The 22,637-nt window shown below is 51.4% G+C and overlaps 1 protein-coding gene across 11 annotated transcripts in view; it reads right to left on the bottom strand.

The window, feature by feature from the left end:
• The window catches only part of kmt2ca (lysine (K)-specific methyltransferase 2Ca), a 43,118-nt gene extending 21,423 nt beyond the window's left edge, over positions 1-21,695 (bottom strand). The window contains exons 1-37 of one of the 11 annotated variants that reach the window (XM_032550922.1): positions 21,604-21,695; positions 21,395-21,534; positions 18,406-18,600; positions 16,781-16,863; positions 15,847-16,621; positions 15,472-15,651; positions 15,358-15,380; positions 15,082-15,171; positions 14,908-15,017; positions 14,561-14,711; positions 14,310-14,481; positions 14,075-14,189; positions 13,839-14,002; positions 9,078-13,660; positions 8,867-9,007; positions 8,155-8,687; positions 7,975-8,085; positions 7,283-7,405; positions 5,224-5,343; positions 5,046-5,147; positions 4,860-4,964; positions 4,603-4,784; positions 4,372-4,536; positions 4,204-4,301; positions 4,075-4,134; positions 3,903-4,005; positions 3,728-3,831; positions 3,515-3,655; positions 2,224-2,313; positions 2,031-2,155; positions 1,768-1,963; positions 1,182-1,259; positions 1,058-1,093; positions 727-870; positions 622-654; positions 451-543; positions 65-361 (exon numbers count right to left, since the gene is read on the bottom strand). In XM_032550922.1, coding sequence (XP_032406813.1) covers positions 65-361; positions 451-543; positions 622-654; positions 727-870; positions 1,058-1,093; positions 1,182-1,259; positions 1,768-1,963; positions 2,031-2,155; positions 2,224-2,313; positions 3,515-3,655; positions 3,728-3,831; positions 3,903-4,005; positions 4,075-4,134; positions 4,204-4,301; positions 4,372-4,536; positions 4,603-4,784; positions 4,860-4,964; positions 5,046-5,147; positions 5,224-5,343; positions 7,283-7,405; positions 7,975-8,085; positions 8,155-8,687; positions 8,867-9,007; positions 9,078-13,660; positions 13,839-14,002; positions 14,075-14,189; positions 14,310-14,481; positions 14,561-14,711; positions 14,908-15,017; positions 15,082-15,171; positions 15,358-15,380; positions 15,472-15,651; positions 15,847-16,621; positions 16,781-16,863; positions 18,406-18,599 — 9,820 coding nt within the window. In that variant the 5' untranslated portion in view covers position 18,600; positions 21,395-21,534; positions 21,604-21,695. Of the gene's footprint in view, positions 1-64; positions 362-450; positions 544-621; positions 655-726; positions 871-1,057; positions 1,094-1,181; positions 1,260-1,767; positions 1,964-2,030; positions 2,156-2,223; positions 2,314-3,514; positions 3,656-3,727; positions 3,832-3,902; positions 4,006-4,074; positions 4,135-4,203; positions 4,302-4,371; positions 4,537-4,602; positions 4,785-4,859; positions 4,965-5,045; positions 5,148-5,223; positions 5,344-7,282; positions 7,406-7,974; positions 8,086-8,154; positions 8,688-8,866; positions 9,008-9,077; positions 13,661-13,838; positions 14,003-14,074; positions 14,190-14,309; positions 14,482-14,560; positions 14,712-14,907; positions 15,018-15,081; positions 15,172-15,357; positions 15,381-15,471; positions 15,652-15,846; positions 16,622-16,780; positions 16,864-18,405; positions 18,601-21,394 lie in introns of all 11 variants that reach the window. The other 10 variants (XM_032550928.1, XM_032550927.1, XM_032550925.1 and 7 more) reach the window with 10 other exon arrangements.
• Positions 21,696-22,637: the final 942 nt, after the last annotated feature.

The following is a 22,637-nucleotide window of genomic DNA, read 5'->3' as shown; positions in this document are numbered from 1 at the left end:
GATACCTGAGCACTACCTGGGAACACTGGGTTGAGTGAGTGTGTGTGTGTGTCTCTGTGTGTACCGGGGTACTGCTGCTTCAGCTGAGGGAAGTTGGTGTTGCAGTAAAGAACCGGAGCCACGGTCGCCAGCTCTCCCAGACTCTCCTCCTTCTCCCACTTCAGCGTCCCTCTCTGAGCTGTCGACATCACATCCTGCTCCCCTTCTACAGCTGACGGCCGATTGGCTGATGCAGAGGAGGGGGCGGGGCCCTCAGAAGGCAAGCTGAAGCCAAGCATATGGCTGCCTCCACTGGGAGCGTTGGGGAGGGGAGGAACGGCGGCAACCAGGCCATTCATCACCGGCAGCCGAGAACACGCTGCTGACAGAGAACACCTCTAAGGTCATCTGGAGGGTCACCTCTAAGGGTCACCTGTGGGATTTCATAGTTGTGTGTGGGAGAAGTCGTACCTGAGCCGTGGGTCTTGCTGGGCTCTGGCTGACTGCTGCTGTTTGGACTCAGAACGGCGGTGAAGACCTCCTCCACATCCTTCCCCTCCAGTTCTGCATACACACAGGTGTATAGGTTATCATGGGACCATGGCAGTGTCCTGATAGGTGAGCAGGTTCTCCCAGTCTTACCTGGGATCTTGTAGAGTCTGCTCAGGATTCCTCCTGCAACAGGAACAGGAAGCTGTCAGATTGTTCCATCGTACTGTCTGTCTGCTGTCACTCGGATACACTCACCGTCTGTTACCATCTGGTCCAGTTCAGGGCTCAAGATAGCATCCAGAGGCTCCTCCCGCTCCATCCTCTGGCAACGCCCACAACCTCCAGGGGTGTCTGATGACAGGGGGGGGTCGTCGGCCGCCGTGGTGATATCCAGGCCGGCTGGAAGAGACAGAGACACACGGAGAGATGAAACAACCCAAGGGACGAGTCAGGGGGGGGGACAAGAGGAGGATCAAACTGGTAAATCTGCAGGAGAAGAAGAAATGATTCATCTATCAATCTGAGGTCAGAGTTAGAGAGACGGCTCGCCAGAGCTGAGCAGGAGGAAGAGGAGGTCCAGTCTTACCAAAGGGAGATGGAGAGCGCTCCACCTGGAACTGACCTGGAGTTAAACACACACAGGTATCATGTGAAAGTCTCTCTCACACACAGCCATGATAATGAGGATGATGGCAGTGGTGTGTCTGTACCTGTGCGTCCTGTCCCCAGGATGTGAGGATCTGTTTTCAGGACATCAGAAAGGTCCAGCAGCACTTCCTCCGACACGGCTGAATGGCAACACACACACACACACACACACAATACCTGATCATGTGACTTGATGGATGTTCCCAGTCTGTAACTGATTCCAGAACCGTTCTGGATTAAACTGCTGCAGTTACAGTCTGAAGCCAGCAGAGGGCATCCTCACACAGACTAACTGACCATAAAGGAATCCATGATCAATTGTAACAGACTTTATTGAAGAAATATTTATTTTAGTTGTAAAAAAAATGCAGTAATAACTCTGAAGGCTGTTGAGTTTTTATAAATGTTAAAATATTGTCATGCTGCAAGGCATTCTGGGTAAATGACGTCTTTAGATCCAACTGTGCTGGCTCCGTATCACAAACACCAATTTTTTAGTAACAACATATTTAATCCAACATGTTCAACTAATCTTTAACCCCTTCAATTCCAGCAGCTGAAGGAGAACATGAGCAGAAGCTCAGGAAACATGGCGGAACCTTCAGGAATAGAGAACGTGTAAAATACAAACAGGAAATGGAAACTTACGCAGCACTCCCTGTTTCCTGCTGGTTGCTACTGTCCCCGGAGCCTGGACAGAGGAGACGGGGCCAGGTGCTCTGAGGGGGGAAGCCTTGGGGACATTCAGTGCCGACCCTGATTGGCTGGCACCTGAGGTCACCGTCCTCGGCCTTCCGTCAATCTGTCGGCCGCGGTCAAGCAGATCCCGGCCAAAGAAAGCCTCCTGGACAGAGTCGGCCAATCAGCAGAGAGCGGGTTGGCGAAGCTTAGAGGAAAGGTGAAAGCATTACCTGCAGGTACGATGGGAACGCTTCCTCCAGCTTGGTCTTCTTCTTCCTGTATCTCTTCTTAACTTTCTCCATTGCCTGCTCAGCAGCAGACATCATTTCCATGGAAGCATCAGTCTCCAACATACCTGGGAAGAATCCGAGGATCAGACTGACATCACATTCTGTCAATGACCCATGGGCTCAGGTGACTCACCTGGATCTCGACTCGGGTTCATCTCTGACGAGTCCTTCCTGCAGAGTCCGGCTTTTCCCCCACGCTGACGCACCATGAAGCCCCCGATACCTGGGCGAGACGGGAGAACAGAGAGGAAAAGACCGAAGGTTAAAGAGGGGGAGACCGGCGGTTAGAGCCCAGCTTCCAATTGTCCAAGATTTCCCTTACAAATGCATGACTCCCTAGACCCAAATGACCAGGAGAACTAACATGGCTAATATATTTAATGTGGTCATATGGGATGAAGCGGGACAAACAGCAGACTGTCTAACCTCAGAATGACAACATCATCTTGACTTTTACTGACTGATCTCTTCACCAGTCTTAGCCGAGTGGGGTAGTAAAAGGGCAGACTTTCAGTGGAATCAGAATGGAGAGCTCCATCAGATGGACCTATGACTTTACCCCTACAAGTACAAAATTGCACAAGGTACCAGATAGAACAGTTGTAGAGAAACACAACCTAGTGCATTGAAATCAGGGCAGTGTAGGCATGGGCATCCATGTATGGCTACTGGCCATTTAGATAACATCCAGTGTGACCCATATATCCTGGGGTTGGCAAGAAGAATGTGCCTAAGAAACTTAGTCTAAAATACCACCAGGGAGACGTTAGCGGGACACCCTGGGAGCCACCTGAACCTCCTCCCATCATGAGTACCCACACTGAGAAATAGCAGCCCTCTACACTCTGGTAGGGCAAAAGCCTACACAATATGACCCTGCCCTAAAAGAGGCACAATATTCCCCAATATTTGGGATGATTTATGCCTTAAGTCCAAACAATTTTCACAACTGCCCAGCACTCCACGAGATGTCTGTTTTAGGTACCTGGGACAGATGGCATACAATGCACACTAAAAGTCCCAAACAGAGCAAAATGATTTTTAAAAAAGAAAAATCTGGGGCGTGCTGTGGTGGCGGAGAGGGTTAGCACGCCCCACGTTTGGAGGCCTCTTTCCTGTCTGCCTACTATCACAAAAAATACGAGCCACTAGCGCCACAAAAACTCTTCGGAGAAAAAAATGGAAAGAAAGAAAAAATAAATAAAAAAGAAAAATCTGAAGCAGGTGCATATAGGTCACTAAGGGTTAATCTTTCAAATGACCTGGGCATCTGACCGCTAGGCCATGGTTAGGCAGCTAGAATTTCTCAAATTTGGGTCAACAATGCATGTCTTTTGGCCAGGGTGCCCTATCAAGGGGGAGACGGGATGTTATGGGCGGGAGGATGATGAAGAAGAGTGAGTGGCTTTCACCCTTCATCCCACCTGGCCTATATGGTTTCCTCTTCCTCTTCTTGCTGTCGTCTGTGACGTCCGTCTCCTTGGTGACGTCATCCAGGTGAGCGGCGTCCCGCTCGGGACTGGAGTCAGATTTCATGTCACAGTCCAGGTCACCTGCAGACACAGCTGTAATGTGACAGCCAGATGTTAGGGTCACCTGGTCCTGATGGACTCCTGGGCCTTCCCATAAGGAGTTACCTCGGTTCTGGTCCGGCTCGGTGAGGGTCTCTGGGTCCAGTGGCGTCTGCAGGACGGAAACAATGTTCTGGTTGATGATCCTCAGCTTCAACTTCGGTTTACACCTGAAGACAGAACAGAGTCGTTGGTCTGACTCCCCGGCTCAGGCTACCTGGGGTAAGGGTAAGGGCTTTACCTGCGGCACTTGCGCGGTGATGCAAGAGGCTGGACTAGGGCCTGCAGGTGAGTCAGACCGGACTCGGTTAGGCAGACGCCATCCTGAGTATACGTCTTCACGTCTGGAAACAGAGTCACGTGATCAGGTTGCAGGGGGACCAGAGGGTTAGAGCAACAGAACCAATACTGACCCACTTCTCTGGTTCTGGACACCATCTGAGTCATGAAGGAACCCAGAGGCTCCACCCTCCCTGCAACAAACACAAGGGTCAGCGTTTACCCTGCCCTCTGGGGAATTTCATAATGAAGACCATGCAGACCTGAGGAGGCGCGGCACAGAGAGCAGTCAAAGCCTTCATCGGCAGCGAGCGCCACCTCTTCTTCCGAAGCCAAACCCTGACAGACGCCGTGGACCCACCTGCAGACACACCACAGGTAAGACAATCCTGAGGCGAGACCCCAGTCCGCCAGTTTGAGACGGGCCCTACCTGTCGCACTGCTGGCACTGCATCACCAGATCGTCCTGTGCGTAGCGCCGCTGGCAGACGGGACACTGGCTGAGGCTGCCACACGGCCCGCAAAGGCTGTAGTTGTTCAGCCAATCACAGCGCAGCCCCGGCGAGGTGGAGCCACACAGCACACACCACACACACCTGCAGAAAGAGGACGGGCAGTCAGATACGCCCCCCTGACCCCCGCCCTCCAATGCCTCCACCCACCACTTGCACTTCCAGGAGCCCTTGGGCACAGTGAGGAGGGGCGGGTCCAGGCAGTAGGTGTGGTAGCTGATGTCACAGTCGTCACAGAGCAGCAGGCGGGCGGGGTCGCAAGCGTCGCCACACGCTTCACATACTGTGCACTCCAGGCAGCGCCAGCCTTTGGTGAGCACCACTCGGGTAATCTGAAATCAGATTGCAGAGTAATGAGTGGATCGGAACCAGATTGCAGCGGAGGCGTAACCGGGCCGGGGACGCACCTTGACGCCGACACAGTAGGGATGGTAACACTGGCCGCACTGGGAGCAGGGCAGCAGGCGGCCCTCTGAGCCCCGACCGAAGCTGCCACACACCACGCACATGTCCTGCAGAGACAGACGGAGAAATGCTAGGACACCAGGGTGCCAGGAGGCGCCCGAAGACAACTGGGGTACACCTCTGAGTACCTGTTTGAGAGTGAAATGGTCTGAGGTGGAGAACATCACCACCGTGTTGTGCATGGAGTTCTCCTCTTCCTCCTTTGCCTGAAACGTCTCCACATAGCTTCCCTAGCAGACACACAGCAGGGGGGAGGTCAGCTTCCTATTACCATGGCAATTCCTCCATCAGCCAGCGTGCTCTTACCCCAGGGAGCACAGTGAGGCTGTCCTGAGCCTTCAGCCGACTCCTGCCTCTTCCTCCTCTTCCTCCACCAGCAGCTCCACCTCTGGACCGCTTCCTGCCTGGAAACCCTGAACCCCGACCCTGAGGAGGACGGGGATGGGAGGGGGTTAAACTACCTGGCATGTTACCATGGAAACCCTGGGGAGAGCAGCACCCTGTCCCATCCACTCCTTGGGTCAGGTCAGCAGATGGTGCCACTGACTGAGTTGTAAACAGTGACCTGGGGCCTCATGCATAAAGCAGCGTACACATAAAAAATGCGCGGCGCCATATTTTATGCACAACTTGGCATGTATAAATGAACTTTGCGTCAAAGTTTGCATAAATATACACAAACTTTTTCCCTGCCGAGAAAATGTGCGGCAGCCACACAAACTTTTTCTGTGGACAATAATAAACTACAAAGAGTCAAAACTCACTAAATCCTCTGAAATCTGACAACATCCAGTTATTTAGACCAGGAAGCATCAAACCTGATGATTTTCATGATTTTAATATTTTAGTGTTTAAACGATGAAACTGAACCACATTTATCGTCAGACAATAAGCTAACACACACACACACAAAATAAAGAAAATAGAAATAAAGGATGTGAAAACCTCAATGTAAATAATCATGTTGCTCAGTTTGTGTCTCATAAAGATGAAACTCATCGTCTGAATGCATCTATTTATTCTCACTATCAATCAATCAAATTTTATTTGTATAGCACATTTCAGCAGCAAGGCATTTCAAAGTGCTTTACATCATTACAAACACAAACTAAACACTAGAGAGAAACCAGGGTTGATCAAACAGTTTGATTATTGATCAGGTGATCAGGTGTGGAGACAATCCCAGGTATATCAGTAGCTGCATCAAGGTGAGCCGCTACCTGAGGAGCTTTGGCTCTGATGGAGAACATGGAGCCATTGATCAGAGATCAGATTGATCTGCTGGTTTCTGAGCGTTTAGATTCATCCAGACTGATCATCCTGGAGCTCTGAGCAGAACTTAAAGCAGGTACCGGTACCGGTCCAGCTGCAGCTGAAGCGAGCGCTTTGTGAATGCGCCTTATGGACAGAAATCATCTGGACTCTGTAAATGAAACTTCTGCTCATGATTCATGGATTCAGAAGAAACATTTAAATCCCAGCTGAACGCTCTGCTGCTCCAACAGCGTGTGCTCTGAGATCTTTAGTTATTCTTTTATTTGGATTTTTCTTTCTTTAAAATGTATTATTTTTATTTTTGTGAGGTGACCTGAAAACACCTTCTAAATAAAATATATTTTATTTATGTGTGCATGGAGCAGTATAAATATTATAAATACTCGTAGTGCTACAAACAAGGATGTTGCCATGGTTACTGCTTCACATGGCGACAGACTTCCAGGTATTTACACTAATTTACATTAATATGTATTCATGGAGGCGACAGGCGGAGCAGCAGCTGATCTGTTTCCCCTATATTGGGATTTATAAAGGAAAGTTGAGCGTCCACATGTGTGCGCACGGCTTTATACATCCAGATTTTTTTGTATAAATTTTCTACATTTGTTCGTGCATAAAAGAGTGCACATAAAACTGCGCACTCTTTTATGCATGAGGCCCCTGGAACTGGCTGGCTAACCGGGTCCAGACCCGTTCAAACTCAGGTAAAAAGAAAACATTTAAAGTCACAAAATTTAAATCCATGACAAAAATGATGAAGCAATCATAAGCCGGAGTGAAACTGGTTTGCAGTCCTGATTTAAGAACTAGCAGGTTCTGAACATCTCAGGTTTTCAGGCCATTTGTTCTATCGAAGCTGAATGTTTGGTTCTGAACCAGAACGGGTACCAGAACCAGAAAGCAGCTGGACCAGAAGAACCGTCATGTTCAGCTTGAGGCGGGCTCAACTGGAGCAGCAACCTTCTGATTGGCTGAATTTAAATCCAATAACTAATTTAAATCCTCATTCTCAGCCTCAGGCCGGTCAACAGCTGCTGCTGAAACCAACTGCAACCTGAAGCCATCATGTTTGGGTGCGCTTATTTACCACTTTCATGCTCCACAGAGAAGAGTCTGGTGGGCGGGGCTTAGGGCTCCAACCTCCCTCCCCCGTGGAATCCTGGGAGGATGAGGGAGGGCTCGGCGCCCTGCGACTGCTGCACCACGAACCCTGAGTCATGCAGAAGGGTCAGGGGGGTAGGAGGGCAAGAGTAAGAGGAAGAGTGGAGGGGGACAAAATGCAGCAACATAAATGCAACAGCCACAAACAAGAAACAGAAAACAGCCTAGTCAAGATACGAGACGTTAGCATGACAACCACATGCAGCTCTGCTCAAACATTCAAAAAGTTTAAATAGCGACATGCTAAACGGCTACAGGCACAAGAAAGCAGCATGCACCAGATCAGAGGCTCCGGCCCGACGGGCGAGAGGCCCGACGGGGAGGAGGCTCCGGCCCAATAGAGAGCAGGCTCCGGCCCGACGGGCGAGGGGCCCGACGGGGAGGAGGCTCCGGCCCAATGGAGAGCAGGCTCCGGCCCGACGGGCGAGGGGCCCGACGGGGAGGAGGCTCTGGCCCAATGGAGAGCAGGCTCCGGCCCGAAGGGCGAGGGGCCCGACGGGGAGGAGGCTCTGGCCCAATGGAGAGAAGGCTCCGGCCCGAAGGGCGAGGCTCTGGGTCTCCAACCAGAGGCTCTGATGCTCCACAAGCTTCTGAGCGAGGCTGCTGATCGGATCGGACCTGTGGTACCTGCCGGGACCGCGCCCTGCCGGGGGAGAACTTCCTCTTGGAGATGGCAGGCTTTCCCATGCCAATCTTTGGGGTCAGCAGGAACACGGCAGTGGGTGGAGCCTAGAGACATGAAGTGAGGTTAGCCAGTGGAGACAGAAAGAGATTTTAGTGGTCCTGCCGGAGTCTTACCTGGGTAGGGGGCGGAGTCTCTCTGGAGGAGGGAGGAGTTGGTGGAGTCAGAGGTGGAGGAGTGACCGGGGTCCGGGCAGGTGAGGTCTCAGGGGACGCTTCAGTGGAAAACGGAGACTGCCGTAGACGGATGGACAGGTCATCTGAGGGGCGGGACCAGGAGGGGAGGGGCCTTAGGCTCCGCCACTTTCCTCTGCGGGAGGCGGGAGGTGCGGCTGAGGTCATCAGCTCCATCACCTCCATGTCCAGGGATTGGTCCAGATCCAGAATTGGGCCATCTGAGGTCTCCTCATCTGGTCCCGTCTCCTCATCTCTGATTGGCTGGTGTCTCTCTACTGACCTTATCTCCTGCTTCTCTGAAGGCTCGGAATGGGACTGGTGTCCATCTTTGGTTGATTCTGTTGCCATGACAACAAGTTTATTCAGGCTCTGTGATTGGCTGTACTCTTCCTCCACATTCCTCCTCTCAGCCAATGGAGGATGGTCTCCTCTAGGGGATGTGGCCTGAGAGCAAGGACAGGAGGACAGGGAGACTGATGGGAAGGAGGAGAAACAAAAACCAGAACCAATTAGAACTCAACCCTTAACCGGCCAGTCAGAACAACATAAATTTGACCATAGGAACTGGTCTGGACCATCGAAACCAGTGTAAACCAGTCTAGTCGGCTGGAGATGGATGATGTCAGCATAGCTGGTCAATCTCAGTTCTCACCTGAAGGACAGACCGGACCCAGTGTTGGGCTACTCTCCTCATCGTCTCCTTGTACCTCAGTCATCTCAGCAGGATTGACCTCATCTTCTGGACTCTCCATCGCTGCTTCTCCTTGCTCTTCCTCAGCACTCCTCTGCTCTGCTGCAGGAACAACACCAGTTTAGAAAACAGTCTATTGTCCCATCAGAGCTGGACTCTCCATGATACTCACCTCCAGCAGGTCCATGACCATGTACAGAACTAGGCCGTTCGGGGATAAGGCTAAAGTCCACACCAGAACCAGCACAATCAAGATTGTGGTGGTTCTCAGAGCAAGCTACTGACTGAACATGGTTACATGGATCAAGACTGAACTGTTGCTGTTTAGGACCAGGACCAAAATCAGAACCAGACTCTGGAGGCAATGAATCAATGGTACTCCTATCAGAACTTGGCTTCAGCTGCACAGGACCTGGTATGGGGCAAGCATGAGGACTTTCTGAACCCACTGCCCCAAGGACAGAACATTCTTGTGAAGTTCTGACAAAGCTAACTGGAGCCTGAAGCGTTGAAGTCAATACTACAGATGGAGGGCTAACCTGTGGGTGGACAGAGCCTGAAGGACTGGCAAGGCTTTGAGTAGACCGAGCAGGGTCACTAGGTCTCTGGGACCCTTCATTGGGTTCTGCTGTTTGGACAGCACCAACATCCAGAACAGAGTAAGGGGGAACAGTAGATATTTGGGTGGAAAGATCAACTCCCCGGACCCAATCTGACAGAGAGCCCGGGCTGTAGGGAGTTTGGCGAAGGCTGGGACTGGTTCCAGGGTTGGACATGGGTCTGTGGAGCACTGTCCCATCCAGAGCTGGACTCTGAAGTGGGCTAACGGGTGTTTGTACTATACAAACAGTATTAGTTTGACCAGCATGACTAGTCCTTGGAGAGACATCACTTGTGGGAATACTAGTCAGACTGTTGGCAACAGAACTATTAGCTGACAGAGTATGGGTAGAAGATGTCATTGCAGAGCTGTGGACTTGTGTGGGACCAAAGTCAATAAGGGCCTCAGTATGGACCAGTCTATCTGGGTGGAGCTCTATATCCTTACCCTGACCAGAAATTGAGTCACCAGGTTGAGCCAGTTGTGCTTCAATTAATGATGGAGACTCTGGACCATTTTGTTGTGTTGAGGACTTAGCTGGTATGAGACTTGCTGACTGTGGTGTGGGGTCAGTCTCTATTGGCAAGACTTTGAGACAGAAGGCAGGGTTTGTAGGCATTGTAGGCACTGGCTCAGCTTGCTTGGAACTATCACTTGTGCAGGGTGACAGACTTTTGTAAGGACTCTGGTTTACCTTTGTGTCCTTAACACAAGGTGAGTAAGTTAGGCTACTGTGTTCAAAAGAAGTGCTACTGTTATCAAGGCTTTCTGGCATCTGAAGGGCAGGTATGTGAGGCCGGTAGTTCTCAGCAGATTGCACTGTGGAGGAGTCATGGGTGAACTCTATACCTTCCAGTTTCAGTCCACCAGAGTCAATACTTTGCCTGACCATTTTGTTGTAGTGGTGCTGAGTTGGACTTGCAGGTTGTGAAGAACTGTGGGGTCTAGATTTCCCCAGGAGAGGGTGAGGGCTACAAGGAGCTGAATAGGATCCAAGTGCCATCTTGGTAGATGTGCCAAATATCTGTGGTGATTTAGGGTTCAGATTACAGAGATTCTGTGAAAGGTCTGAGCCAGTGGTTGTGTGGTCCAGTGTTGTGGGAGTTTGCGGATAAGATATACCAGCTTCCAATTTATGGTTGGGCTGGGAGTTCATGATGCTTGTTGGACTGCATGGTCTCTGTAGCAGTGCCTCAGGTTCCAGGTGGTATCCTTGTTGAAGCCTGGTAGGACTCAGCCCTGATGTACTCAGACTCTGTGGCTGAGGGTTGTTACCCAGATGTGCCTGCAGAGATCGAGTACCGAGCTGGTCCTCTGTGAAGTCTGGTTCAGAAGAAGGACAGTTCAAACTGAGCTTAGAAGAACTCTGAAGAACCTTTACAGGGGACCTTTTGGTTGGACTAGGACGAGAGGACACTGGACCAAACTCAAATCCTGTTGGACTGGCCTGAGATTGAGGAAGCCTTTCAGGTTCAAGTTGGTGTGACAGGGCACATTCCTGGTTTTCTGACTGACAGTGTGGTGATGAGGAAGGTGACTGCTGGTCAATGGAAGCAGGGTGAGATAATGTTGAGCTTGACATACAATGTGCAAGCCTGAAGCTGTCCTGGTGATCTCTATCACTACTTTCTTGGCAATGTGATAGTTCAGCAGAACTTGGATGGATCTCTTTAGGCAACAAAGCTGCTACTTCTGAGAAGTTTACGAGGTTTAATTCAGGACAGTCTTCTGTCCTTTCAAGAGATGGTGGATGATCTTGTTTGAGATTTTTAGGAGATGTAACAAGACTTTGGAGATCGGCCTCTGGATATGGAACCAAACCTTCATCCGAGTTCTTCAGAGGAGGTTCTTGAAACTGGCAAGTCTCCCCATGAGACCGAGCAGAACTTTTTAGTAATGGTTCTGGACTTATACACATGTGGCTAGGGGGTGGACCAGATTGATAGGTGCCTTCTGGAGATGGAGCAGGAGTTTCATATTTCTCACCAGGAGACTCCACAGATGGTTGCTGAGACTTTAGGGGAGACATTGGAGGAATCAGCTGATCAGAAGAGAGCAGCAAACTTTGATGGGTTGTCTGTGGAGAGGGTGAGCGGATCTCTTTTAAAGATGGTCCCTGGACCTGACCAGCAACCTTCTCATCTGCTGATGGAACAAGGTTTCTATGGGGTTGAGTCTTTTTTAGAGATGGTAGAAGACTCTTATGGGTCTCCTCTAGAGATGATGCATCGTTTCTATCAGGATCTTGTACAAGGCATAAGGGACTTTGGTGGCTGTGCTCTGGAGATGGTCCAAGATTTGGATGGCTGTCCTCTAGAATTGATGCAGGAAGTTTAGCAGAGGTCTGAGGAAAATCATCTGCTGGTACTGCAACACTCCGATGGGCCTCCTCTTGAGGTGCTGAAGGGCTCTGACACAGGGTGAATGGAAGATGGTTTAGGACAATGTTTGAGTTCTCTATTACATGATTCTTAAGGGGCTCCTCTGTAGTGGAGGAAGGACTTTGTGCTGTCTTTAGAGAAAATTCACCAGAGACTTCAGCCTCTTCTGGTAAGAGTTGACTGATCCCTGCTGGAAGGGCTGCAGAACTCTGATAGGTCCCCTCAGAACTTTGATGTACCACTGGAGGTGAAACAGAATCCTGATGGGTCTCGGTTGAGGGTGTTGATGATGGACTCTGATGAGTCTCGGCAAGAGTTCTTAAAACACTCTCATGGGTCGTGGCTGGAGTTGTCGATGGACTCTCATGGGTCTCGGAGGAAGGTGATGCAGGACTCTGAGTCTCAACAAGAATCTCATGAGTCTCAGCTGGATTTCTTGCAGGAATCTGATGGGTCTCGCTTGTAGGCATAGTAGGAATCTTATGCGTCTCCTCTGGAGGTGTTGATGGACTCTGATGGGTCTCGGAAGAAGGTGAAGCAGTACTCAGAGTCTCAACAAAAACCCTATAGGTCTCGGTTGCAGGACCCCGGTCGGGCTGGGTTGGAGGGGACGCAGGACTCCGCTGGGGCTCGGCTGGAGGGGACGCAGGACTCCTCTGGGGCTCGGCTGGAGGGGACGCAGGACTCCGCTGGGGCTCGGCTGGAGGGGACGCAGGACTCCTCTGGGGCTCGGCTGGAGGGGACGCAGGACTCCGCTGGGGCTCGGCTGGAGGGGACGCAGTACTCCGCTGGGGCTGGGCTGGAGGGGACGCAGGACTCCGCTGGGGCTCGGCTGGAGGGGACGCAGGACCCCGCTGGGGCTGGGCTGGAGGGGACGCAGGACCCCAATCGGGCTGGGCTGGAGGGGACGCAGGACCCCAATCGGGCTGGGCTGGAGGGGACGCAGGACTCCACTGGGGCTCGGCTGGAGGGGACGCAGGACTCCACTGGGGCTCGGCTGGAGGGGACGCAGGACTCCGCCGGGGCTCGGCTGGAGGGGACGCAGGACTCCTCTGGGGCTCGGCTGGAGGGGACGCAGGACTCCGCTGGGGCCCGGCTGGAGGGGACGCAGGACTCCGCTGGGGCCCGGCAGGAGGGGACGCAGGACTCCGCTGGGGCTCGGCAGGAGGGGACGCAGGACTCCGCTGGGGCCCGGCTGGAGGGGACGCAGGACTCCGCTGGGGCCCGGTTGGAGGGGACGCAGGACTCTGCTGGGGCTCGGCTGCAGCATGCTCCAGGCTCTGACAGAAGGTGGATGGTGATATAACAGGTGGTTCGTATTTTGCGAGAGTAAGTGACGACGGCAGGTCAGTCTGCTCTGGTGACGATGTGTGCCTCTGATATCCGGTAGGTGGAGATGGACTTCTTTCGAGGACTTCTAGTGATGCTGCAACACCGTTCTTCCGATAGGATGGAGACCGTGGAGGAGTGAGTTGGAGGTCTTTCTGAGACGTTCCAAGAATGCTTTCACTTGCTACAGAACTTATTGGATGGTCTCCAGAAGAGGGTGTGGGACTAGGTTGGAGCTCTAAGTTCGGACTCTGCAGAGGACTAGGTGGTAGCTCCAGGCAGAAAAGCTGGCCTGTATCAGGAGCAGCAGGTGGACTAAGCGCCAGAGAGGTGTCAGAGGGAGGGGCTAGCTGCTGTTCAAAAGGGCTGCAGGAGGAGCAGAGGTAGAGGTCAGACTCTGCTGTGCGCTCCCCAGCTTGGCCCGAACACTCAGCATGAACAGACCTGAAGCACAGAGAACATCAAACACTCAAAGGACTGAGGAAGGAAAGTAAACACATTTACGTCACATCTTGTCGAAGAGCTGCAAGACCTGGTAGTTGTTCGTTTACTTCCATCTTTACTGAAGGAAACTGAAAACTGGCTTCTAGTCGGAGGATAACCCCTCTCTAAGCATGTTTACCTGTAGCAGCTGCTGCAGGCCAGACTGTCCTGCAGCGAGGCAAAGTCAACAGCACGGTAACAGAGAGGACAGGGCAGGGCAGGGTCACATGACTCGCACAGAAACTGATGATTGGCCCACTGACCCGATGATGTCACACCACATCGGCGACAGACTCTGCAGTTCTGGAGAAAACAGGCCCAATGAGTTTAGAAGCAACACACCTGGGCAGTTGTACCTGACAGAGATTTTCTGACCTTGCAGGTCCAAGCGCTGTTGGGTGTGCCGTCCAACGGAGGAGAGAGGCAGTGTGTGTGGTAGGCCTTATCACAGCGCTGACACACCAGCAGAAGGCCTTCGTCACCCCGTAACCTGACACACACACATAGAGCTGGTCAGGACCGACAGGACGACCTCTGACCTGCTGAACCTGAGTCCAGCCAACAGTGGTGCTCCACAGTCAGGTACTAGTTCAGTCGGAAGGTGTGTCACCTGCAGCTGCGACACACCCTGCAGGCGGGACACTGCCACCCAGACCGGACCAGAGGGGACAGGGTGAGAGCTGGCTCCAGGCAGTTGCCATGGTAACAGCTACCGCAGCAACAGCACATCAACAAGTTGCCGGGTTCGGTTCCGCCCAAACACGACAAACATCTTGAGGAGCCTGTGTAGACAGAGGTTAGTGTGTTTCCATGGCAACAGCGGGGCGAAGTGGGGGGAAGCGGAGCTCTGAGTTCCCCCACCTGGGCCGGCGTGCGTCGGGCACAGTGTGAGCCTTTGGGTCCAGTCCTGATGAGCGCCAGCAGCAGCAGCACAGGGGAAGTGGTAGCTCCGCCCACATCCCGTCTCCTGGCAACGCAGCGAAGCACCCAGGCATTGGCAGAACCCACATACCTGGACAGGTGAGACAGGGGGTGGGGCTTATTAATTTGAGTGATGGGTTCCAGAGTTCATCCGGATCCAAGCCAAAAGCCCATTCAGCATCAGAGTTCTTGAAGTTCTAAAGACCTGAAAACACCTGGACACCCAGGCAGAAGGCTGTGCTCTTCATCCATCAACCCCCCAAAACAATTTCCTGTCAGAAACTCACCTGGCTGCTTCCTGAGTCGATGGCTTTGTCCACAAAGAGCAAAGACTGGCCATCGCCATGCCGCACACCTTCTGACCAGGCGGCACACTGCAGGTGAGCACAGCACTGACCTGCACACAAAGCCAGGTAAGCACACGTTTACAGAGGAGGAGAAGGGAAAGGACGAAGGGCTACCTGTGGGGTCGAACAGTGATTGGACGTTGATGTCGTGTGGAAGGCCGATGGGGCCGAGTTGTCGCATGAACTCTGAAGAAGATTCATCTTCTGAAACACAGAGGGACCGTGACTGACCTGCAGCCCGTCACCAGGTGATCACCTGACGGTGGACCACCTGATGGTGGATCACCTGGAGGTGATCACCTGGTATTCTCCAGGTGATCACCTGATGGTGGATCACCTGGTAATCTACCATCAGATGATCACCTGGAGATCAGGTGCACCGGTACTCACCACACTGTGCTGGGCTGCTGCACCTGACAACAAACAGATCAGCTGGTCAGCCTCATCTTTTCAAACCAACAGTTTCTTCTTCTTTATCTCTGAACAGGAAGTGAGGTCACATACGTGGGCGGGGCCCTGTCTCCATGGTAGCAGTGGTCATGGCAGTCATCGACACGATCAGAGGAGGTGCGGCGGTTCAGGATGTGGAGCGGGATGTAGCCTGGGGTCGGACCGAACACCACAAGGCGGCCCTGGCCCAGAGGAGGCTGGTCGCCGCGGTAACAGAAGGCACATTGCTTCAGCCTGCAGGAGGACAGGTGAACACATGAACTCAGGCGGGTCCTATGTGACCATGGCAACGGGTCATTTAATTACACTTAGTCCAGGGAATATTTGTTCTGAAGCCATCCAGAAGGTTCCCCACAGCTCTGCCCTCATGACAATCAGTAGCAGCGGAGGCCTGAGGAGGAGTGCTTCCATGGTAACACCCAGACTCACCGTTTCTTGGCGTGTCCCAGGGTTGGGGCAGGTGAGCCCCCTGATTCCTCTGATGGGGAGTGCTGGAACAGGGGGGAAAGGGAGCCCTCGTCCTCGTCCTCCAGGCAAAGGGACACTGGAGGACTGGAGTGGGGACTCAGCTCTTGATTCTGCTGCACCGGACCGACAATACAGCCTTCCTTGGTGTCCATGGAAACCCTACTAGGACAGCTGGTCTCAATAGGGGTGGGGCTGTGGGTGGGTTCCCCTGGTTCTGGAGCGCCAACCTGAGGATCCTCCACAGGGACCTGAGATAACAGGTCAACAGTAAAGGGACCGGTTCTGGTACTGTCTTCCTCCTCAGAAACAGGGGCTGGTTTTGAGCTGCATTTTGGGACTCTGGGCTCAGGAGCTGGTTCAGGACTAGGACTGAGCCCAACCTGGCTCATTTCAAGGTCTGGTTCAGGGTTTTTGTGGGACTTCTGCCTAGAGATGAACCTCCGGGACCCCACAAGCTTCTTAGGTCCCTTAGGCTCCTTGGGTTCTGGAGGTCCCTTGGCCTCTGGTGGCTCCTTGGGCTCTGGGGGATCCTTGGGCTCTGGAGGCTCCACCAGGTCCTTGGTTTTCCGCAGTCCCTTGGGCTCTGGGGGTTTCAGTGACTCCTTGGGCTCCAGCAGCTGATTGGGCTCCTTAGCCTCTGGGGGCTCTTTGGCTTCCTGCGGCCCCTTGGGTTCTGGGGGCTCCAGCGGCTCCATGGCTTCCTGCGGTCCCTTGGCCTCCGGGGGCTCCTTGGGCTCTGTGGAGATCAAACCGAGGATTCATTTGAGAGTGCAGAAACTTGGTGAAGTCAGTTAAGTTTGAGTCAATCAGAAAATGAAGCTGAGCTTTTTTCTAGGTCCTCCTGAGAATGAATGAGTTCCTGTGAGTGGAGCTCTGATTTGTCATTAAGGCCCACCTGTCTTTTTCTGGAGTCGCCTCTTCTCTGTAGTCCCCGTGCTTTCTTCACCCTCTACCTGGGCTCTTCCTCGGCTTCGCCCCCTGCAGGAACACAGATCAACAGGAACTGTTGATATTTATGCAATTGCTGCTGGAAACCTGGTTCTGCTCTCATTCAGAAACACTTGAAGAACATGAGCAGAATGACATCACATTCTGTGTTTGGTAGGAAGTAAACCCAGGAGCCAAGTCCACCCCTCACCCCGGTGCCTATTTTACCATCATGCCCCTCACCACTTCCTCCTGACATTCTAACCACAAACACACTTTTAGGCACAGTCGTATATCTATGAGGACCCTAGGTGTTAGTACCTTGCTTGAAGTCAGACTAAGCAGACCCAGACTGGACTAAGTTAAGCCTGCTCAGTTTGCATCCTAGTTCAGCCTGAAGAACATCACAGAGGTATTGTTGCATTGTTACCTATGCAGGTATCAATACCTGCATAGCAGCAATCACTGATCAGACGATACAGATGGTTTGATTCAGTGCTACATTATTTACTCCGTTTTCTATCTCCTTTTCCACCTCGTTCAATAGAGTAACTTCACAACATCGCACAATCTTCTCTAAGAATTTCTTCCCCATTTCTCATCCACCCCAGCGTCCCTGACGTATTGGTCCTATAGAGAGTGCAGAGGCTCTCTATAGGATTTACCAGAGATGCAGATAACATTAACCTTCCAGGTGGGGTTCTGAAATTTCAGCAATTCGGACTCCATGGCCAGCGTCTGATATTTTCCGCTCTCTAGCCAGTGTCTGTTATCGTCTATTATCGTGTGCTCCCTGGTGAGTGGCCAATCCCTGGATGACATCCAGTAATGTTCGCATCCTGCCTATCCTACACTCCTCTCCCTGACTGATGTCCACTCCATGGGTGAAGTAACTAACATCTGTTCACTGGCCAGCATCCTCTTCACTCCTAGGCTAACATTCGCTCCCTGTTTATTGTCTGCTCTGAACCCTGGCTAATGTCCGCTCCATGACGAGGGACAGCAAACTGGAAGACATCTACTAACGTCCGCTCTCTAGCTAACATCCGCCAACTGCTAACACCCACTTCCTCGTGGTGCTGGTACTAGAGCAAGTTCACGGTCTAGGAGGCTCTCGCTCAGAAAAATTCAAGTGAAACAGAGACTATATTTGAAATGAACCCGGGGCAGAAAAATATCAACACCCTTTGAATCAAGTCAATATCGCCTCGTCATATGTTGTGATTATATAGTCCAAACACTCAGGGAGGGACCAGTTTCTGTTTAGAGAACAGAATCGGACCTGAGACCAAACTAATCCCAGTACCAATCAGGTGTCTCCATTTGACAATGGTGGAGGGTTGCCCAAGCCGCCTTGCCTGCTGGTCAGGCAAGGCTGATGGCAGCCTTGCCTCCATCAGTGTGACCCAACACTGACGGAGTTGGGTCACACTCCCAACAATTGTGGCAATTGTCCAGTAGCTTGCCACCATTAGTGTGTGAATGTGTGTGTGAATGATTGAATATAGTGTGAAGCTCTTTGGGTCCTCTGGACATGATAAAGCACTATACAAGTACAGGCCATTTACCATTTATCATTAGTGGTGCACTTACTTCTTAGATTTGGGTGAAGGAGGAGCAGGAGGCGCTGGGCGGCCGTGGTTCCCATCCTTCCGAGGCCGCCCGCGGGGTCGCTTCTCAGGGGCGGGGCTAGTGGCTGCAGCTTTGGCCAGCTGAGCGCTGCGTCCAGCCCGCGTGAGGGGGTGGGGGGGCCCTCTGTCTCGAGGCTCCTGAGCCTCAGAGGGCATTCTAGGTGCAAGCAGACAGACGAGGGTTAAAGTTTTCTGTTACCATACATGACTCCACTCCGACCACAAGAAGACGCCACACTAAGCTTGTGAGATAAGGAGTCTGGCAGCAGAAATGGTTCACACCAACACATCTAACTGAAGATCAAAGATCTGCAGGTGCCAGCTGGTAGCAACCAACCAAGCAGAGGTGGGATCTTTGCAGAATCACCAACTAATGTTTTTGTCCTATTATTTTACCATTTTAGATCAGAAAATTTCTGTCTCGTATGTTTATTTCTACATGATTTCATCTCTTTTAGTTGGACAACTTGTAGCTTTATATCAAAACTCTTGTTTAATGGTGACTGATCCACTGAGGGGTTCTGGTGAAATGGGACACGTACTGGTTCTACTGTCTGACCAATTCAAGCAGACAGTGTGAAGGCAGAACCGCGAACCATCCATTATCCATCCATCAACCAACATCAGTCAACCAACATCCATCCATGAACCAACATCCGTCCATCCGTGAGCCAACATCCAACCGTCAGCCATCCATCCATCTGTTAACAAACGTCCATCCATCCATCCATCCATTAATCTATTTTTTCATCCATGGTCCATCAGCAGATGGAGCAACTGGGATGCTAGCTGGGTTTCCATTATAAATGTGCACAAATCTATGTTCAGCTAATGTAGAAAAATAAAATTGCCCTACTGCATTATTTCCTTTAAATAAGAAATCCACTGAAAATCACACATGAATAACCTTGTTTACACCATAAGTCCTCAAGAATCATGGCAGAAATGGATAAACATAATTATAAACTAATAATTCAGCCATGGCGCTCATCATCTATCAGTCGATCAGAGGAGAGGTCTGCGTCTTATTCAGGCGGTGGAGCGACAAGCCCCGCCTACTCAGCAGAAGCCATGTATGAAGCGTTTTGGGAAAATAGTAGTCAGTGATTTACACAAGAGCCATGGAGTCAACGTGTTGGATTGATCAACTTTTGATGAACTGATGATGTGAGAGCTCTACTGGAGACAGCTGGGCATCATCCCAGGAGGCCAGAGTGACAAAAGTACTGGGTACAAACTGATGATGCGATTAATTACAGTTTTACAACATACACCCTTTTTTTTTTTTCTCCGAAGAGTTTTTGCAGCGCTAGTGGCTCATATTTTTTGTACAGTAGGCAGACAGGAAGGAGGGTGATGAGAGGGGGGAAGACATGCGGCAAAGGTCGTCGGGACCGGGAGTCGAACCCACGACGTCCGAGTCGAGGACTAAGGCCTCCAAACGTGGGGCGTGCTAACCCCCTGCGCCACCACAGCATGCCCCAACATACACCCATTTTAAATGGCTGAAAAATTACCTCATACTAGTGCAAATTTTTTTTTATTGAAAAATGGGTGTTTTGTTGCATTGTTGCTAACAATGCAACAATACCTCTGTGATGTTCTTCAGGCTGAACTAGGATGCAAACTGAGCAGGCTTAACTTAGTCCAGTCTGGGTCTGCTTAGTCTTATTTTGATACTACAGTGTTTACATTAGGCAAAATTATTTTTGCTATTCCAAGTGCAATTTTATGGGCAGTGGAAGCGCAGCCAATGATGAGCTGCAGATCAAGGAAAGTCTGGGTGGGTTCTGTTGTGGTGGAGAACCTTTGATTACCCTAACCAACCCAACATCTGCTACTGGTTGGACCTGATGGGTCTCATCAGCTGAGGTTTGCCGTATTCTTTAAGTCAAGTCTCTGCTGGATTTCATGAGCTGCACTAGACAGGTCTTTTTGGTTGTTAATGTTTCTCATTTTCCAGTTGTTTATTGGGTTTTGATCAGTTTTGGTTGGTTTTCCTGCAGCTCTTTGAAGTTCTTTGATCTTCTGGATATTTTCATTTCTTCTATCAAGAACCAGAAATGCTCATGGTTCTTGATAGAAGAACCAGGAGCCATTCCAGGTGGATCATCTGCACCTTCTGCTTTACTTTCATCTACAGTCAACAAGCAGTGGACCAGAACCATCAAATACGTCTTAAACCTCTAACTACCGCAGCAGAAGAGCCGTCTAGAATCACTGGATTAATTCTGCCTCAGAACCTGAGTGTTGGATCTGAACACCAAAGAACCTCGTAGAACCAACTCTGGACTACAGCCAATCCAACAGAACCACAAAGATTCTACCCCAAAACTCAAGTCAACAGTACCTGACCCATCTTAGATCCAAGATTGGACCCTTAGAGAACTTAAAATCAACCATGTAAATCCTGTATGACCCCGTAGAACCTTAGAGAACAACTGGGAACATCAGAACCATGTAGAACGACACCAGAACCTCTACCTGAGACAGTAATGGCCCCTTCAGAACCAGGAACGAACTGCGTATCTCCATCTGATGAGCTGGTACCGATCAGAGGTCAGGGAGGCCCTTTCGGACAGGTGAGTCCTGGTCAGGTGAGCCAAAACTGTGTGGCTAACCAACTAGCTCCATGCTAACACACCCATCTGTCAGCGGACCAAAGCCGGCTAACAGCCGCCGGCTTTGGGAGACCGGTAGGCGGCCTCCCACACCGCATCAGCCTGTTAAGCCTGCCTGGATGCCCGGACTCAAGCTGCTAATGACAGTCGGTGTAGCCGTTAGCAGGTAGCCTCCCCGTTCACTTTACCGTTAGCATTAGCATTAGCTCCTCGGCTGTCTATCGCGCGGTGCAGGCTACTGACAGCAGGGCAGGGAGCGCGGACAGCCGGCCTTGGCCCCTGGTTCGGGGCGAGTTAGCGGCGGAAGGAGGACCGAGACAGGCTGCTTACTGATTTGACGCGGTTCTCCTTTTCCTCTCCAGTTTTCAGTCAACTTAGAGCGACGTGATCAGCACCGAACTTCTGCGACAGAAAACATCTGCTTCTGGTGTCTGCCGTACAGAGCTGCTCCGTGGAAACATTCCCGTGAGCTGTAGAAGGAAAAACACGCAGTTTGGACGCAGATAATCAGTGAGAAATCAAACTTGAAGTGGTCGCACCGTCATGGAGGCCATGTTTGGGAGCGACCGAAGCACCGCCTGTCAGCCCCAGCAGGAGAAGTAGATCCCAGAAAACCTGTCCTACAGCTCCACCAGGTGGCCGCTCCGTCCTGGAACCAGCGCCGGGATGAGGGCAGCCTTCCACCAGACTGTGGCCCAGCAGAGTGCCCGTGTGGCCCAACTCTCTATTGTAACCGCCTGGTTTGTTTGTGTTGTGTAAAAAGTGTGTGTGACCCCGCGGAGGGATCTGTTGGGGGGCTGCTCCTGTTATGCGGCTGCTGTCATCAGACCAGGGAAACCTGGGCCGGATCGGAAGCGGGGGGATCAGGACTGCAGTTGCACGTGCAGTAAACACAACACCGGAACTTGACAGATCCGTCCAGAAGGAACGTTCTAGGTCTTTCGGTTCAGTTCTGGTTTCAACAGGATTCCTCCAGGAGAACTTGATGAACTCTGTAGAACCTGCTCAGCTGATGGTACATGAGCAGAACCAACAGTCAGACGGGGTCAAAAACATCCATCTTTGGTTGTGCAGAACCGTCATGTGATCCGAACCACCGAATCCAAGATTTTGGACTTTGAACACCTATGGTTCTGCAGAATCAGTACTGTGAGAACTCCCTGTCCAGCTCCAGAACCAGGGAGTGACTGGGTTGAGGTCCGGTACTGATGGCTGGATATGGTCCTGCTAGCTATATGTTGAACCAGGCAGGTTTATTAACACAACCCATTTTCAGCAACAAGGAAATCAGTTTTACCTGATTAGACGGAAAATCAAGCTATCAGTTGCAAAGTAGGGTGGCAGGTTGAAAAACAGACTACTAACCAGGTATTAACCAGCTAGTTTCCAGCCCTAGCCTGGTTGTTACCTGGATAGTACCCAGGTAATAAGCGGGTACTAACAATCTGGTTTAATCATCATTTAACCAGGGTATGATTACTTCTGGATCGATGGTTAGTTCCCTTCATCAGTGAAACAAATATTAAAAACTGCTTCTGATTTTTACTCTGGTTATCTCTACTAATCTTTCCTG

This window comes from Xiphophorus hellerii, chromosome 21 (genome assembly GCF_003331165.1).
Source record: "Xiphophorus hellerii strain 12219 chromosome 21, Xiphophorus_hellerii-4.1, whole genome shotgun sequence".
Classification (NCBI taxonomy): Eukaryota; Metazoa; Chordata; class Actinopteri; order Cyprinodontiformes; family Poeciliidae; genus Xiphophorus; species Xiphophorus hellerii.
The sequence above is the reverse complement of the archived record's forward strand: the minus strand, read 5'-3'. Positions and strand labels throughout refer to the sequence as shown.